Source organism: Taurulus bubalis (genome assembly GCF_910589615.1).
Source record: "Taurulus bubalis genome assembly, chromosome: 17".
Taxonomy (NCBI): Eukaryota; Metazoa; Chordata; class Actinopteri; order Perciformes; family Cottidae; genus Taurulus; species Taurulus bubalis.
This window is the reverse complement of record NC_136605.1, coordinates 17187230-17204901: the sequence shown is the minus strand read 5'-3', so window position 1 is coordinate 17204901 and position 17672 is coordinate 17187230. Positions and strand designations below refer to the sequence as shown.

Here is a 17672-nt window from a genome sequence, read left to right as displayed (position 1 = left end):
TGGATGCTTCTATCTTACGCCAGGGGTTTTATTAATGCTTCTCATCAAATAGATGTCCCATAAACCCTTTCTCTTCCTCTCACAGAGATGCTTCTTTTGGATTTCTTTTTATTTTACAACGTCGTCTGCCATGGCCAGAAACAAAAGCCATTCAATCCAATGTTATTTCACACTTTGTAAACAGGGAGTTGTAGTTTTAAACCCAAACATATTTGAACCATGGGTTTCCTCATTAGTGCATTCCCCCTCCTATCCCCCCCATTTAAGTAATTTAAATAAAGTTGTTAAATATGTTCTTATATATTAAATGTTCATATACATTTAATTTACAACTAAAGTAAGAAATACAGTAATTCTGGGCAAATTTAATTATTTTGAGACATTTTATTGAGTCTTGGTCAAAAGAAATCAGCTCCCGCTTATTGGCAGCACTTCTAATATATTTGTTGAATTTCTAGAATAACGTTAGTGTGTATAATTATTAAATAAGGTCACCATATGTTTTTGAGCTTTTGTTACTTGGACTCCTGGATCAGTTATTTCTCTCTCTGCATCTCTAAGTAGCTACGGGAGTTAATTGTGTTGCCTATATGATTAATCGATTAATTTAGAAAAAAATATAATGAAAATATTTATTTATTTTCAGCCCTAAACCCAGTGCAAAGTTCCAATTGAAAATCTGCCTTGGTAAACTATAGCTAAATGTGTGATGGAGCTCATTTGTTTCATAACAATGATACCAATGTTTCAAAAATTAATGCATCTCTGATTTATTCATGTTTGTATGCTAAATGCAGCGCTGTAAAGAAAAAATACCATGTTGCCCTACTTTAGATTGCATGTTTCCATATTTCTGTACCGTCTCCTTGAACCATTAATTACAGAAATCGGCTTCCACCTGCCCTGGGTGTAAGGATTTGATTTCTGACAAAATGTCTGCTCGTGGATTATGTGGGGATTTGAAACGAGCAGTGACACAGAAGTTCTAATGCTTCTCAAATATTTTTTTGACAATCCCTCCGATGATAAGCTACATACTGTAGATGTCTACCTATTATTTGTTCTATTCATTCTCTTTCGGTGGAAACACAAAGCTCAGTCTGTGTTCTACCTTTAATATCTGCTCTCTTTCTCTCTCTCTCTTGTTCTTCCGCAGTAACTCCTGGGTTCTTCTCACTTCACAAAAAGCCTCACTCAAATCCCCAGACAACACGAGAAAAAAGGGAATAACATCTGTCTATCTGCATATTTCTATGTTAAAAAAACAAGAGGAAAAAACACAGAGATCGACAGAGGACAAAAGACATCTCAGAGGATGCGGAATTAGAAAGAACAAATTGCGTCTGGAGGACCAAAGGGAAAATAAACCTTTTCTCTCGAATCCACCAGCGTGGAGTCACCTCACCTGTACCTTCGGATTAAAGAGCAGGGTCATGTCCCAGTTGCCATGCGCATCGCCACGCTGACCTGCCTCCCCGGCCCTTCCCCCTTCCTCTTTCCATTGGCCCAGCTGCTACTGCGGCTCCTCCTCCTTGGTCCGGAGTTGGTGGGAGCCGCCTCCTCCTGCCCCTCCCTCTGCACCTGCTCCAACCAGGCCAGCCGAGTCATCTGCACCAGGCAACACCTGGAGGAGGTGCCCGAAAGCATATCAGTCAACACGCGATACCTCAACCTGCAGGAGAACTCGATACAGGTAAATATTGGCTGGAGGGAAGTCACTCATCAGGTGAAATCATGTCGAGTCAGCGTTTATTTTTGTTGTGCATTTCTAACTGCTGGTCGTTCCTCACATAATGGTTGGTGTTGTCGTTTTTAATTACAACTCGATCACAGCGCACGACACAAACACAAACACATTTTCAGCACATAGCCTGTTGACACATCTTAATACGGTTATTGATTTTCATCTGTTCCCATTGTTGCCATTTAAACAGTTACTGATAGGAGAGTTCACAGAGCACACAAGCGCAAAGACAGAGAGATGTACGATGTGTGTCCTTAACGCTTGTGTAAGCGTTTTTGGAGGTTTTTTATCAGAGGGATCATTTGCTTTTGCAGCCGTGTGTGGAATTTAGGATTAACTTGTTGATGCAGGTTTCTTCTTGGAAACTTTAGTTCTGAGAAAAAGACAGAAACGTAAACGGCGATAATGGTAGAAAAAGGCACTTAAGCCTCCGCTGAACTGAGGGAATATTATATGAATTGAAACCAGGCATATTCCTATGACACCGTGCTGCCTTTTGTATGCATTACCAATTTATCTATAGTCCCTAGACAGCGTTATGTGGCTTTCCAGCTGCAAGGGAAAATCATTTAACCGCAGAACATCGATACAAAATGCATGAATCTCTACTTCTATAAACAGTGGGTTGATTTTACTCTTTGCAGCAGCATTCAAAGTAATTGGATCCATCCTCATGTTGCTCACAGGGCTTTGTTCTTTTGAGATTTAACATTCATTTCCACTACATGTTATCTCCTCTAATAAAAAGTAACAAGTATCCTAAACATTGTTAAAATTGTCCAGCGCATCTCTCATCATGTCAAACTTTTCTGCTCATCGGAGAGCAGTCTGATGTCCTCTATGCCTCACAGAAAACATCTTATTATTTGACGCCAACGGAGCATAAATGGGACATTGTGCCACATGATTTGGTATGTGAGGTTTTAAGACATGCTGTTCACATGAAAGACAAATCAAAGAAATAATAACGGTATTCGTTGCATTTCGTTTTTTTTAGCCTAGAAATTCCGATTCGGTTTGTTGTATCCTGCAGCCCCACTTGAAATGATTAAAAATCTAAAAATGTTTTAACACCTGAAGGCATCCTAGATTCTCTGGCTTATTTTTTCCTTCACTGAGTACCCTGAGAGTAAAGCCTTGACAGCTCCCACCCCCTCGTAACATATCCACCCCTCCCTCTCTCACCCCCCACCCGCTCCTGCTCTACATACAGAAGAGGCAGTGGCCTGACTCCAGGAGTCTCCAAGTGTCCCACAGAGAGCTTTGGCCGCACATATCTCAAACAATCAGAGATTTAAGGGGCTTGTAGTCGCGCTCACTTGCTGTGTATCTTTGCCTTCTCGCCAACTAAGCTCCAGCTGGGCTGCATCGAGGCTCGTCTGTGCTGTCCGGGGCCCATGTTCCTTATAATCATGTCCTCCAGCACAAAAACATCTCTATTGGTTGATCATTTGCAAAGTCGATCAAAAAGTGTGTAATGCAGAATGTTTTAAAAGTGTATTAATTTATTTAATAGTTTTCTCTACCGTGTTTATTTATGGTGACACTTCCTTGTGAATACTCCAATACTGATTATCAGCTAATTTTCAAGGGATTATAATGTGGCAGTAGAAAGTCCCCTGAGTCTTAATGAAACAACAGTGTGAAAAGGACTTTAGTGTCTCGAACATGCACTGAGATAAAGTTAGGTTTTTGACTAGGGAAGGGTTTGCAGTTGGTTTACAATTGTGCAGAAGAAGTCAAGTGTCTTACACCTGCTTCTGTTTGTTGAATATAAGGATTGAAATCAAATGAAAGCTGCATTCTGTAAGATCTGAATTACCCACAGAATGTGAAGAGGCTGCAGTGCTGACAGAGATATCTACTGTCATGTCTTGTAATGCCACTTGTACAACTAGAGGTGATAGCGAGCCACCGTAGCGTCTAGCCTGCCCTCAGTCCAGAGAACAAAGAAGTAGAGCTGCCCTGACTGCTGCCCCGACTCCCACCCTGATCAGCAAACTTTCTGTTGCCACAATTACGCAGTTTAGACCCAGTGCTCCCCCAGCACACTGTGACTTCATGCGCCGGGCTTTTTGCCGGCCGGATCTGAGCTGGCTGGAGCCGCGGATAGCTCCCCTCCGGTCCCGAGCAGCTAAGCAGCTCAGCAGTCCCCCGTTGTCGGGGAGGATGAAACTAAAACATGAGTCGTTTCCTTCAATTCTGCCACCACAGACTCATGCCAATACAAAGAGTATCAAAACGTAATGTTACACTGACCATACAGTCACAATCAACACACAGCTGACGTAAGCTATAGGCAGATGCCACACATGAAGATTCTACGATTGAGGCGTTATTTTGTTGTGTTTTACAACAGTTGCCCTGCTATTCATTAGTTATTACATTTTTGTAATATAACTTGAAGCAGGTGACTCGGTATACATGTTACACCTTTAAATGTGAGAATATTTCACCATCAGTACCCAGCAAATGTACCATAGCAGGTTTTGGAAGGAATGAAAGAGTGATGCATATTGTATTATCAACAACATCCAATATGGTGGTCAGGGTGACCCTTGGAGTCAAAACAGACTGGGAGACGCACATGTCTAACTGGCTGGTGTCGACGCTGTCAGCTGTCAGTGGGAGTCTGTCTGAAAAGCCCACCTTTTCCCTGCAGACAGCAGCAGCAGTCACTGGGATGGAAAGATCAGCTGTTACCATTATGAGCAGAGAGATGAATAATTTATATTTGTTCGGTTTGTTTATTTAACATGTGTTTAGCCATATTTGTGCCTGTGAATCATTAATTGACAGTGTGTTTTTTCTTTACGTGGTTTTGTAATGCTTTGCTCATCTCTAAATTTAATAAATATGAATCATGTCTCCATAAAGGTTATTTTCCCCAATAAGGCTATAAAATTAACAGAATAAATAAACATTGCATTTTTTAGGAAAGCTAACAGTCCAAGCAATGTCAGAGGTAACAGTGTTTAACTGAGGAAGAAGCAGAGGATGGGCGCTGCACTTGTGTTGGTCAGCACAGCGTTTGACGGCGTTTTCAGCAGAACAGTGGCCATGATCTAAGCAATGAGGCTCACGTGCACAAAAATAGACGTGCTCCCAGCCTGACTATGTCAATAAACCACTGATAATTCTAGAACACAACACACACAAAGGAAAAGTGACTTAATTCTCTGCTCAGGTAGACATTACTCCACTATCTGTGGATATTACCTAAAGGCCAGAGTAGTACAGCTACTTCACAACAGTAGCAGTGCAAACAGTGGAGACCCCAGGAGACAAAGAGTCTGCATTGGTAGCCATCAATGAGCATGTCATCTACATGAATCATTTTAGATGCTGTACAGTAACTTCGTCATTATCTGTCCCTCCAGGTTATCAAGTCAGACACTTTCAAGCACTTGAGGCACCTTGAGATCCTCCAGCTCTCCAAGAATCAGATCCGTCAGATTGAAGTCGGAGCATTCAATGGCCTCCCCAACCTCAACACACTGGAGCTCTTCGACAACCGCCTCACACTGGTGCCATCACATGCCTTTGAGTACCTCAGCAAGCTGCGGGAGCTGTGGCTGCGCAACAACCCCATTGAGACTCTGCCAGGCTATGCCTTCCACCGCGTGCCCTCGCTACGTCGCCTGGACCTCGGAGAGCTCAAGAAGTTGGATTTCATCTCTGACGCAGCCTTTGTGGGCCTCATTAATCTACGCTACCTGAACCTGGGAATGTGTGGGCTGAAGGACATTCCCAAACTGACGGCCCTTGTGCGCTTGGAGGAGCTGGAACTGTCAGGAAACAAACTGGAGATCATCAGACCCGGTTCCTTCCAGGGCCTGGTGTCCCTCCGAAAGCTGTGGCTAATGCACTCACAGGTGTCCGTCATTGAGCGCAACGCCTTCGATGACCTGAAAAGCCTGGAAGAGCTCAACCTGTCACACAACTCCCTGCACTCCTTGCCCCACGATCTCTTCACACCCCTTCACCAGCTGGAGAGAGTACATCTTAATCATAACCCATGGATCTGCAACTGTGATGTGCTTTGGCTTAGTTGGTGGTTGAAGGAGACGGTGCCCAGCAACACCACCTGCTGCGCCCGCTGCCATGCTCCTCCATTCTTAAAGGGCAAGTACATTGGAGAGCTTGACCAGAGCCACTTCACCTGCTATGCGCCGGTCATTGTGGAGCCGCCTACAGACCTTAATGTCACTGAGGGTATGGCTGCTGAGCTCAAATGTCGCACAAGCACCTCCACGACATCTGTTAACTGGATCACCCCCAATGGCACACTAATGACCCACGGCTCTTACAAGGTGCGGATATCCGTCCTGCACGATGGCACACTCAACTTCACGAATGTCACTCTGCGAGATACGGGCCAGTATACCTGTATGGTCACCAATGCTGCTGGCAATACCACAGCAACTGCTGTCCTTAATGTCACCGCTGCTGATTCCAGTGTCAACTACACCTACTTCACAACAGTAACAGTGGAAACAGTGGAGACCCCAGGAGAAGAAGATTCTGCGTTGGTAGCCATCAACGAGACATTCATCGGTGTCCCTGGGCCCACGCCCTCAGGTCACTTGTGGCGAGGTGTCTCAACCACAGCCTCCTCTCTGTCAGCAGGCTGGCCCTCCTCTCCTCGGACCACCCGACCTTCGTTCACTGTGCCCATCACTGAGCCGGGCTTCTCGGGCCTGGATGACGTGATGAAGACCACCAAGATCATCATAGGCTGCTTTGTAGCAATTACCTTCATGGCAGCAGTGATGCTGGTGGTGTTCTACAAGCTGAGGAAGCAGCACCAGCTGCATAAACACCACGGCCCTGCTCGTGCCATCGAGATCATCAATGTGGAGGATGAGCTGGGGGCGGGGGCCAGTGGTCGGGGCAGCGGCATCTCAGGAGGCTCCACAGTGACGCAGAGCGGAAGCAGTGGATTAGGAGGGGGCCAGAGCCTCAGGCTGCACCACCCAGAGATAGTCAACCTGCCAAACCTGGCCCGATCGGAGCACCTCAACCACTACTACAAAACCCATCACTTCAACAACAACATGATGGGCCTGGGCATGGGAACAGGCTCTGGTGTGGGCCTCAACAACAACAACAACCCCTCACTTTGCTCTCAGTCTCAGAACACGTCCATATCCTGTTCCCAGGTTCCAACCAGTGGAGGAATGGCCACAGGTGGCACCCTGTCCTCTTCTGGGCCCCTGCCCCAGTTGGGTCTCCACAGTTCTCTGAAAGGCTTTATGGGGAAAAGCCAGAAAGAGCCCCTGCTTTTTAAGAGCAGCTCCAAGGAAAATGTGCAAGAGACTCAAATTTGAGTAAAAGTGAGAGCGAAAGTAATAGGTAAGAAGGAAGAGATGCTAGTAGAGAGGGTGAGACAGAAAGAGCCTGTGAGACCGGGTGTATGAGACTGATTGTAGCCTCCTGTCTTCATGGACAGATTTCAGAGAGGATTATATTTCACATAGACACTGCTTTGTGTTGTCAATCTGTTGACAAAGAGAAGCAGATACGAAGGAGGCAGAGTTTGATATCTGATCAGCACTAGTCACACCAACAGCATTCACACGTCATTTTAAACTTACTCAGACACAAACATATACGATGTAAGCCACAAACATCCGAAGCATTCAGTTTACTGTGCATCCTGCTATAGTCTTTGCCAAAGTCAAGATCAAGAACTCTTTTCATTTGCATCCACAATCAAAGTGGAAAGCTATGAAATGAGCGATGAGCATCTCTAGGTTTTCTCCTGATTGCTTCGTATATTTCCAGACACATTCAGTGTATATATTTGGAGGGAGACACAACATTGTCCATTGAACATGTTGTCAGATTAGTGTTTGGCACAGACACTGAACAGCAAACAATGGTTTGGGTGAGTGGTACGGTCCCAGGTTTCCAGGAAGCACTAAAACAAAACAGAGAAAGCTAAATTAGAGCCGGGTAGCAATTCGGTCCGAGACACACGCGTCAAACTAATATTTCGCAGGGAGACAGAACAACAACTATTGTTTTTTTTCAGAGCGGTTTCACTCTCACTTTCTCACTTTTTCCCCCTTTTACACCTTACTGTCTTCTTTGAAGGAGGAGAGAAACAGAGTGGTCATCATGGGAGGAAAAACATCCCATGGTATATGAAAGGACAATGAGAGATATGAAAAGGACCGAAAGTACATATTATATATACCGTAAATATATTTTCATTCAAAGAAATAAATTATAAAGAATCTTTATCAGGCTTCTGACTGAAAACTACAACGTCTGAAGAATATATATATATATAAAAAAATAAAAAAAGAAGTACACACAGCTGTTGTAGTGGCCCTCCCGAACAACTTTCCAAACTTGGAACAAGATGGCCGCTCTGACTGTGCTGCATAAGGACACGGGTAGGACAGTGGCATCTGTTGAGAGGGAGCTAAAACAAAAAAACCTGGCAAAATGTTTGAGTGAATTTATTTTGGTCTCGACTTTTTTTGTAGCCACACAAAGTGTTTCCCCTCTCCTGTCGCATTCACATGAACAGGGTCTTTGGAGGAGGGAGAGCTCTGACGCGAAAATATGAAATACGACTATAGCTCTTCATCATTTGGTATACAGCATAGCTATAGCATTAATAATAATGAACATAATGGTAATAATGATAACAAGCTTAAGCTTTATTTGGCATTATGGTAATTTATTGATTGACACAGTGAATGATCAATGTTACAATATTTTACTGTACTAAAAAGTAGCACATGCTAGTTCAGCATGCTCTTGAAAAAAACATTCGGTTTCGACATATAATGTTTCACAATAATGATATGGCACACTATTGTTATAATGTTATAATGTTATCATTATTATCATTCATGTGACTATTATTATTACTACTTGTGCCTACAAATAGCTGAGAAGTACTGTTTTTTCATTTGTATATGCCACTGAAGTAGTTTTGTGACTGATCCTGTTGGACTTTGGCTAATGAATGGTGGTGGGACGGACTCAGCGTGACACTAAATGAACTCCACATGCATTAACAGGAAATAACCTGGCCCTCAAAATGGATTCCTCAGTCCGGCCCTCGCTGACTCGTCTGCTCTGATGTCTCAAGCAGACAGGACCCCTCATGTTATCATGCATTAAAGACAGGACATGGACCTTTGATGAAGACTGCTCCTTTGCAGGGGATTATTTCACAACTGTATCTCAGTGTTATCGTGTATGAGTGGATTTCATGGCAGCAGGGAGCTAAATGGACGCCAGGCATTGCCAAGCATTTTTAAAGGTAAGCGAAGCTCGTTAGTGAAAGAGAAGGTGGCATACAGTGCAGTATATAGTGGTGGGTGGATTTTTTTCTAAAGAAAAAGGACAATTAAATGAAAAAATATAGAACCTTATAGATCTTTTTTGAAAAAAAAAAAATATTATGATAAGTGTTTTTCATTTTGGGTTTTTATCTAGTTTGATTATTTCAGTTTTTTTAAATCAAGTGATATCTTTATTGTAATATTGTTATTGTTATTATAATTAGCTAATTACACTGGTTATAATTATGAGAGATGTTCTGTTAGCAGAGGTCACTTTGAAAATTAAAAAAACCTGGCACATAAAATGGCAGTTGAAGTCTGTGAAACACGATGGTTATTTTTTTTTTCCCTTCCTTTTTGTTATGATCAACTTTAATTGTAGCATCACTGTTTGTCTCCCTTTGGCTTGAGAGGAGACGGAGCGGATGTGGAGTGGTCGGCACTGGGTCCTTCTTTCTCTGCACAGGGGGACAGGAAAGGCCCTGCTCTGGTTTACAAGCTCACCCACACTCCCTCCTGTGCTTTCCTGAATGTCATCGCCATCACAGTGTTCAGAATGCGATTGCGCTATGTCAACACCTCGTTGCCATGACGACACACTCAGACAAATGCGGCAAACGGCGTCACCGGCAGGCGCCTCTCTCGCCGGGCGCCCCGTTGCCCCCTTGGCTGTCACGTTCCTTTTAGGTTCGCCATATCTCGACGAGCCGGGCCAGTGTTCCTTCAATGGTAGCAAATCAATCAACCTGAGCATTGTACCATGTCCTCACATAAACCCCAAAACACACACACACACACACACACAAAACCTCAACATCCTGCCATCAGGTTTCCCTGGCAACTGTTGCCTCTGCGACAGCCCTTATCACAGCGTCTTGCTTTGGGTTTCAAATGCTAAACAGACGGGAGCACACAGTATAGAGTTTCCTCCATGTGTGCACGTCCACCTCAAAGATCTGTTCCTTGTTTACTCGTCAATGTATTTCATTTGTTTACACCGGCAACTATATTTTGCACCACTGACTTTCTGCCAGTGAATCGTACAATTCACATGCCACCATCCCCTCTGCATTTAATTTGCAAAGACCCCACACCACTGCTAAACGCATTTATGCACCCTACACTTGTGATTACCACTCATACCCTGCATCAGTCATTAACATATTCCTTTCCCAGCACAAGGGATCCATATTCCCCTCACAAGTTATTTCCATATTCATCTGCCTCTGTGTGTGCAAATAACGGAGAAATTATAATGTGGGGATGCTGGTGTGTGTGTGTGTGTGTGTGTGTGTGTGTGTGTGTGTGTGTGTGTGTGTGTGTGTGTGTGTGTGTGTGTGTGTGTGTGTGTGTGTGTGTGTGTACATCAACGACTGAAAGCAAGGACTGTTACAAAAAGCTATTTCCCCCCTAATTCCTCAGATACTGCGTTCCCTGCCTACCGGCTGTAGTAGCTCATCACATTGGGAAGCATTGTGTAGCCCCTATAGCACCTGTGAAGTGGCACAAACCAGAGGCCATGTGATTGAGGCTCGGTGGTAGAGAGAACAGCGGTTGAGCCGGAGACACGCAGTCACAGTGCTGCAGTGTCTGAGTCACAGAGCAATGAACACACTCCCAACACTCTAATGGAAATGCTGTGTTTACTGTGCAGGAAGGGACCCGCTCGTTCACCCATTCAGGGAATAGGTGAAAAACACCAGAATGTGTGTGTGTGTGTGTGTGTGTGCATGTGTGTGTGCGCGTGTGTAATGTCTTCTTGGGTTCTGGATTACTAAATGCCTGTTGTACTGTTGAATAAGGCAAGGAAATGGCAACAGATACACCATTGTTGATGCAATGCTGCTCAGTGTGTGTTTGAGCATGTGTGTGTGTATGTGCGTGTTCAGGTGGGCTCACGCTAGCTAGGTTGTGTAAGGAGGGGAGGAGAGAGGAGGGGCGGTCAGACCTCCATTTTAAATCCCCAGTTTAAACCAGCTCTGTCTGTCTCCCTCTGCTCGAGGCTACTTTTATGATCCTCTCACTGACAGTTAAGTAAAAACAGGATTTTTGTTTCTCTCTCTCTCTGCTTATTGGGATAAACCAAACTGATGAAAGGTCGGTCTCCTTTCAAGCGAACATCCCCAACCTCGTTTTGTTATCTCTTTGTCAATCTGCAACAACTAATCTCGGGTCAAGGGTCAAGTCGAGTGGCAGTTTCTGTCTCGCGCACAACCTCAGCTAGCTAATTAAGGTTAGCGTTCGCATTTTGAATTGTGCCATTTGTTTTTATTGTTTTGCCCCGGCTCAGCTGTATACGGGAGTAACACCTGTTGGTGAAGCTAAAGTGATTTTTAATGTGCATTTTCAGTGGCTGTATTTATGGTTAATCGCCTTGACAGTGATGTGACTTTTAGTCATAATCATAACGATGCACATGAAATGATTTGTTGCTACTCTCTCATGGCGCGTGAGGTTTTGCGTTAGCACAGATATCAGGGCGATCCGGGTTCAGCCTGCCGCTGATTGCGGCCCCACTTGCTCCCCCCCCCCCCCCCCCGAGGGGCGGTGTCGCACACATGTTAACCTCAGCGCTACAAGGCTGTGCGAGCTCCACACGTCTACATTTCTTTTCCATCACCCCCCCTCCCCCTTTTAAAAATAGCAGCGAAGCGACAGTAGAGCTCAATGCATTATTGATACACATGGTGTCAATGATGCATGGCACTCGTGCTAATTTTCTCCCCGTAGCAGAGGCCAAGAAGATCAAACCGCTGTGAAAAGATGTGCATCTTTATTGCTATTATTTCTCACGCGGCCATCAAGACGATGCGTGAGAGCCGAGCCAAACGTTGCAGCTTGTCTCCTCGCATGATGGCTGCTGTGATTCTGTTAAGTGCAGCAGTGTTTTATGCGCCACTGTGTCACCGAGCTCCCCCCCCCCTCCCCCCACCCACACCCCCATCAGCCATGTCTCACTACTGGCTGTGCTTGTGCTGTCAGGGGCTGGTTTCATCACCATTATGCTGGTCTGAAGGCCGATTTGATGGCACCAGTTTTTAGACGCCCGGGTCATTCTGTTATGAGAAAAAAGAAGAGTTTTTTTTCTTCTTTTTGTCACTGTAATGTTGCTTCTGCTGGGGCTTGAGATGAGATGTGAACAGACATTTTTCTGTGTCATCACTGTGAAAACCCTGCCCTGAAGCCACTTATCAAAGCTTACCACACACACAAGCATGTGCATGTGTAAGAAGCACACACACACACATGCACACACACACCGACACTGACTGACTGAGTGATTTATTGATCGAGGTGGTGCTTTCTTAAACAATTTGCAGCTGAGTGCATTGGAGGTTAACACAAACCTCTCAACCGCTGCCACCGTGCTTCAGTTTTATGCGTGTGTGCTTTATATCCTGTGAAGGTGTCCTTAATTTGAGAACGGCCGGAACATTAGCACATGGCTTATTTCCTTGTTGCCTTGGCAACCATGTTGTTGGTCACAAGATGTCCGTTGTGGCCGTCCCGCGAACTTTTGCGCTGCGTGGCGTCGGAGGAGGTTCGTTAGCGTGTGTGTGACGTAAGACTGATGAGTGGAGTCTCATCCCAGATGACTATCTCCTCTGTGTCACTCAGTCGTGGGTCAGCGAGCCTGTGAGCTGCTGCTCTGAAGAAAACGGAGAAAAATCCACACACAGTCATTGAAATAGTCAAATGGGGCACGCTCACAGTGTGCCATCAGTGTAAGTGTAAAGTACCGATTAATGGGAATAGTAAAGCCGGAGCGCTGCTAAACAGGAAGCTTCTCATATTGGAGGATATCAGTGTCGTCGTGTGAAAACTTTGTCACTGATTACATTTCATATTTGGGCTGAGAAGCTCTTACAAACCCTTTTGCGGGAGGCTGTTTTTCTTCGGTCCCTGAAAAGCTGACATTTGGGTACGATGCAAGGTTTTCACCCGGCAGCGACCATATTGCGCTTTCAAATACAGATTTGTGTTTTGAGAACAACCTGGGATGTCGCGGCTCACGTTGTGGGAGTCGGAGACACTCGTCTGGAGCAACCTCATGCACCAAAGCACTTTGGAAAACTCCCCTCCAGTTTGGTGATGTGATGCGGACTCGGGGACTTGTATCGGGATGTCCTGAGCCATTCGTAACTATTAAAGGATGTGCTGACCCAGCAGCTGCGCTCTTCTCAGAGGACAGGCTCACAGTTAAGTTTCCAAAGGCACATCCCATCCTATCCACAGAGGCCCGGCTCCCAGATTTACTGTTTATGGGCACCTTGGCTCAGCATCATAATCACACTCTGCTGTGTCTGATGTTTGTTTGAAGCTGGGCGGGGGCCATGGAGTACATTTCAGTGCTTTGAAGTGTAAATTCAGGTCTGGTTGGAGCACCGTATGGAGGGCAGCGGGGAGATAGCGACAGCCATATGGATATAAGCTGGTGGTTTGACAATAGAGCGGTCTAACCCTTATCTGTCTACTGAGGTGGCAGATGCCTGGGAGGACGTGAGGTCGAAACCCAGAGAGGACGTCAACAGCGAGGGTCAGAAGTCGCCTGGGCTCAGAGAGGTGAAATCAGCCCTGACCTAGATACGCCTCCCCAGCTGAGCCGTGAACCAGACCTGCAAAATTCTCCCTGTGAAAGAAGTTTTTAAAAAGCAGGAAACAGTTGTAAATAGTCATCAATATGAAATACATTTTTACTGGAAGATATTGATTTTTCTTTACCCTTTTTTGTCTCCACCCCCTCATGTCAGCCAGTGAGGCATGCCGCTTTTCTCATCTGTGCTGATTTATTTATCCGTTCTGGCCCTTAGTACCCTCATTTCATGTCTGCTCTCGTTTCTGCTCCCGGCCTATGTGACACCAACCTTAAAGTTTTATTTTTACCCTTGATGCTCATGAACGACGTTCAGCCGGCGTGACAGCGGCCTCCGTCGCGCTCGAGCTGCAGCGTTCCTGCGCGTCCCGTCGCGGCGGGGCCACGCTCACCCGGCTCAGCCGGCAGTAGGAGCCCGCTTTTCCACGCAACAGCTTCAGTCGCCTCAGGCCTCTCCACCCTCTGAGCCCAAAGGAAATAGAGTGACAAGGGAGGACAGGGCGGACAGAAATAGAGAAAGAAAAAGAAGAGATAGATTGAAAAGAGACAAGGATGACAGGAGGAATGAAAGATGACACATCCTGTCACTCCATATCTGTGTAGGTCTTAGTCTGGGTGTATTTGCATGTGTGTGCATGGATGCAATATGGCTTACACACAGAGGGCCCCGGCTCTGTGCGCTCAGTGTGTGTTTGTGTGGTATCTGCATGAGTGGTATAAGTATGCATATTTATGCATACGTCCGAGTGGGTTGCGTGCGTACTTGTGTGCACTCGAGTGCGCACGGTATCCGTGTTTGTGTATCTGTGTGCAGCCGAGATAAAGACATGAAGGAGGAAGGGCCGCCATGGTGCTTATATGTCACCCAGCGCTGGAGGGGAAATGACTCCTCTCTGTCCCCGACACAGGGGAGGCAGAGGAGGAGCACAGCTGACTTCTCCTGCTTCTCTGCCTTTTTCTCACTCTCTCCTTCAGAAATGTAGCTACAGCTTCTCCCTCTCTCTCTGACTCACAGTCACACACACACACACATACACACATGTTCGCTCGCTCATGGGGGTGCGTCTCGCATTATCCCCCTTTCCTCCACTTGTGCTTCTCATCCCGTTAAACCTCCTGTTCCCCTCCTCTGCTCTTCTCTATCTACCTCATGCTTCCTGGTTCACCCCTCCCACCTCCTTCTTCTGCCATTTTTCACCCCCCTGCAGCTAGATGTCAACTTGTGATTCTGTATTAACCCCTTGATCCCTACTAATACACACACACACAGACACACACACACACACACGCACACACACGTTATCCCACGCTGTTAGCCCCCTGCACTCCGATCCCCTCTCAGGAAAATGGAAAATAAACCCAACAACAAACCAAGGCTTCTGATATTTCCTTCCCTCTGTTCAATTAAACATGGCCTCCATCTGCTACTTTGTTTCACTTCAGCTTTTCTTCTGCAATATTGACTATGGTTGTTCTTGTAATTGTTTCTTAAGAATGTGTTTTAACCTGTTATAACCACAGATGTACGTGTTAACACTGGAGGAACATGTCATGGGAGTGTGTGTGTATGTGTGTGTATGTGTGTGTATGCGTGGAGTAGGGTGGATTTGTTCTGCTTCAAGGTTCTGTGCCAAAACTTTTTCAGAACATTCAATCTTTGTTCATGTGCCATACTGAGAAATTTATGAAATAAAAATAACCTTTTTCACAAAATTCAAAGTGCAATTGGGGTGCTTGTTTTTTTTCTACTGTAGGTCTGTTAACTTAAACCCGTGTGTGTCAAATCACTGGAGCACAACAGCAGCAATCCTGCAGGTCATTGTGCCTGCATGTGTGTGTGTGTGTGTGAATTCATTTACGTGAATTTGTTATGTGCATGTTCTTCTCCAATCACGTTATTTTCCCGGAGAGCCTCCCCTTCCTTTAGTCAGCATCGGTTTGTCCCTCAGTGTGCCGCAGCAGTGTTGCAGTGTGTGTGTGTGTGCGTGTGTGTGTGTGTGTGTGTGTGTGTGTGCGTGTGAAGGCATTGTGTCAGTGTGTTAAAGCTGATTTGACACTGACGCTGTGGACCGGCAGGCTGCAGGGTGTGTGTTGTGACCCAAGAACGCCTGCGCCCCACGTCTGCCCATATGCGTGTGTGTCTTTGTGTTCATGTGGGTGCTTGTTTGTGTGTGTCAGTGTGTGTGTGTGTGTGTTGTTCGTGGGATGCTGTTTAGCCTGCGGTGAACACTTAGCTTGTGCTGGCTGGGGCTTTGCCAAGAGGTCAGCTTCTGAATGCTACTGACTCAGGGTTACAATTATTGGCTTGTGTGTGTTTATATATATGTATATTTATACACGTGTGTGTGTGTAAGCAGGGATAGAGCTGCAGGTTAGGGTCAGTTGAGGGGGGGTGACATGGATTCATTGTATTTTATTCTTCTGTAATGTTTGGGGCATGAATTGTTTCATTCAACTATTTTAATATCTCAGCTCTGCAACAAAGGCATTACGCTCTAAAAGTGTTCAACGTTATTTCAAGGAACCTTTCCAAACCCATCACTAAACTTTACTGCAAACCTGCTGACGGATGAGCACAATTTATGATAGAAAGATTGAATTTGTGTGTGTGTGTGTGTGTGTGTGTGTGTGCATGTGCGCGTGTGAGCTCAGTGTCCTTTTTGAGACAATGCATAATATAAAAAATACCCGGGTTTAAACTGTTCAATAATGTAATCTGGAATGAAACATAATCAATGACATAAAGTACGACTTTGCTGTGAGACTCGATTTACTAAAGAGTTGACTGACTAAACTCTAAAAATGTTCAAGTCTTAATTAATGGTTTTTGTTTTGAATATCATATTGTTTGGTCTAAACAGTGAAAGGACTCTAGGATTATAACTACAAAAGGACCTTCCCATACAGATAAACTGAACTCTCACTTAGGTTTCTATTTTTAAACACATGGTTCGCCGCCTTTCATGTTGACTTCCAATCAGGGCTGACGGTAAATGTAGTCCACTGAGGAAATAAATTCCCCAGTGTGTGAGCCGTGGCACCAGGATGCTTTACATGTAAGCGGCAATTTTGCTACGTCTGACAGATTAACCAAATCAACTCATAAAACATCAATGGAGATAATACTTAGCAACTCTGGTTTTGGTCGAAGAAAATATTAAATTAACCGAGTATAATGTGGAAATATGCCGACTCTACGTGCTTTTTTTTGTGCTCAGCTTCCCGCTGCAGCAGCTCGTTAGCGGCTCTCACTCTTCGCTGCTTCAGAGGAGACCATTAAATAAATAAAAAAGACACAATTTCTCTGTCGGTCTTGGTTGTCTCTTCCAGATTATTTTTGGGATCCTGAAAAAAAAACGTTCATGCAATGCACACACACGTCTCTCTCTCTCTCTCTCTCTCTCTCTCTCTCTCTCTCTCTCTCTGTCGTGGTTGTCGACGGTGACAGAATCCAACAAAAACTGCACACGCTGACATTCATTCCAGCAGAATGTCTCCGTTTCTGTTGGCATCGGAGGCCGAGTCGGTGTTTGCTCTCAGCAGCTCAGATTCTGGACGCTCCCCGCCGTCCGTATCTTCCCAGCTGCAGCCTCGAGTGGCCTCTCTGCGGCTGAATACGGCCGAAATCTCAGTGACAGCCAAAACATCGTCAAGTCTACAGAGAGAAAGAAAATCCTCGTCCATAACATCGCCCACACTGTTGCGGTTGGAAACGTAACACAACCGATGACAACTGGGATGAGGAAGAGCACAGACACATTGGAGATCGGTCACGGTTGAACATAATTGACTTTTCCTTTCCTGAAACAAAACAAACCAAAAACAGAGATGAAACACTTGTTCATGTTCGGTAAAAACATCGTAGTTTGGCTTAAAATATGTTATTTAACTAACAGTGTTGTGTTAGTGCAGTGTCTCGGTTTGGGAACCGAAGGGTTGCTGGGACATTTATTTATAGATGTAAATCAAAATAAGTACTTATAGTTTTAACTTTTGGTTTCCCGTGGGACACAAATAACACCTGGGT

General features: G+C 45.1%; 1 protein-coding gene across 1 annotated transcript; it reads left to right on the top strand.

Moving 5' to 3' along the window:
• Nucleotides 1-1432: 1432 nt before the first annotated feature.
• On the top strand, nucleotides 1433-7074 carry lrrc4ba (leucine rich repeat containing 4Ba; the record flags this gene model as incomplete). The annotated part of the gene is made up of 2 exons (XM_079233695.1): nucleotides 1433-1693; nucleotides 5125-7074. Exons 1-2 carry the CDS (start codon nucleotides 1448-1450, stop codon nucleotides 7072-7074), a joined length of 2196 nt encoding a protein of 731 aa, XP_079089821.1. The 5' UTR covers nucleotides 1433-1447.
• Nucleotides 7075-17672: the final 10598 nt, after the last annotated feature.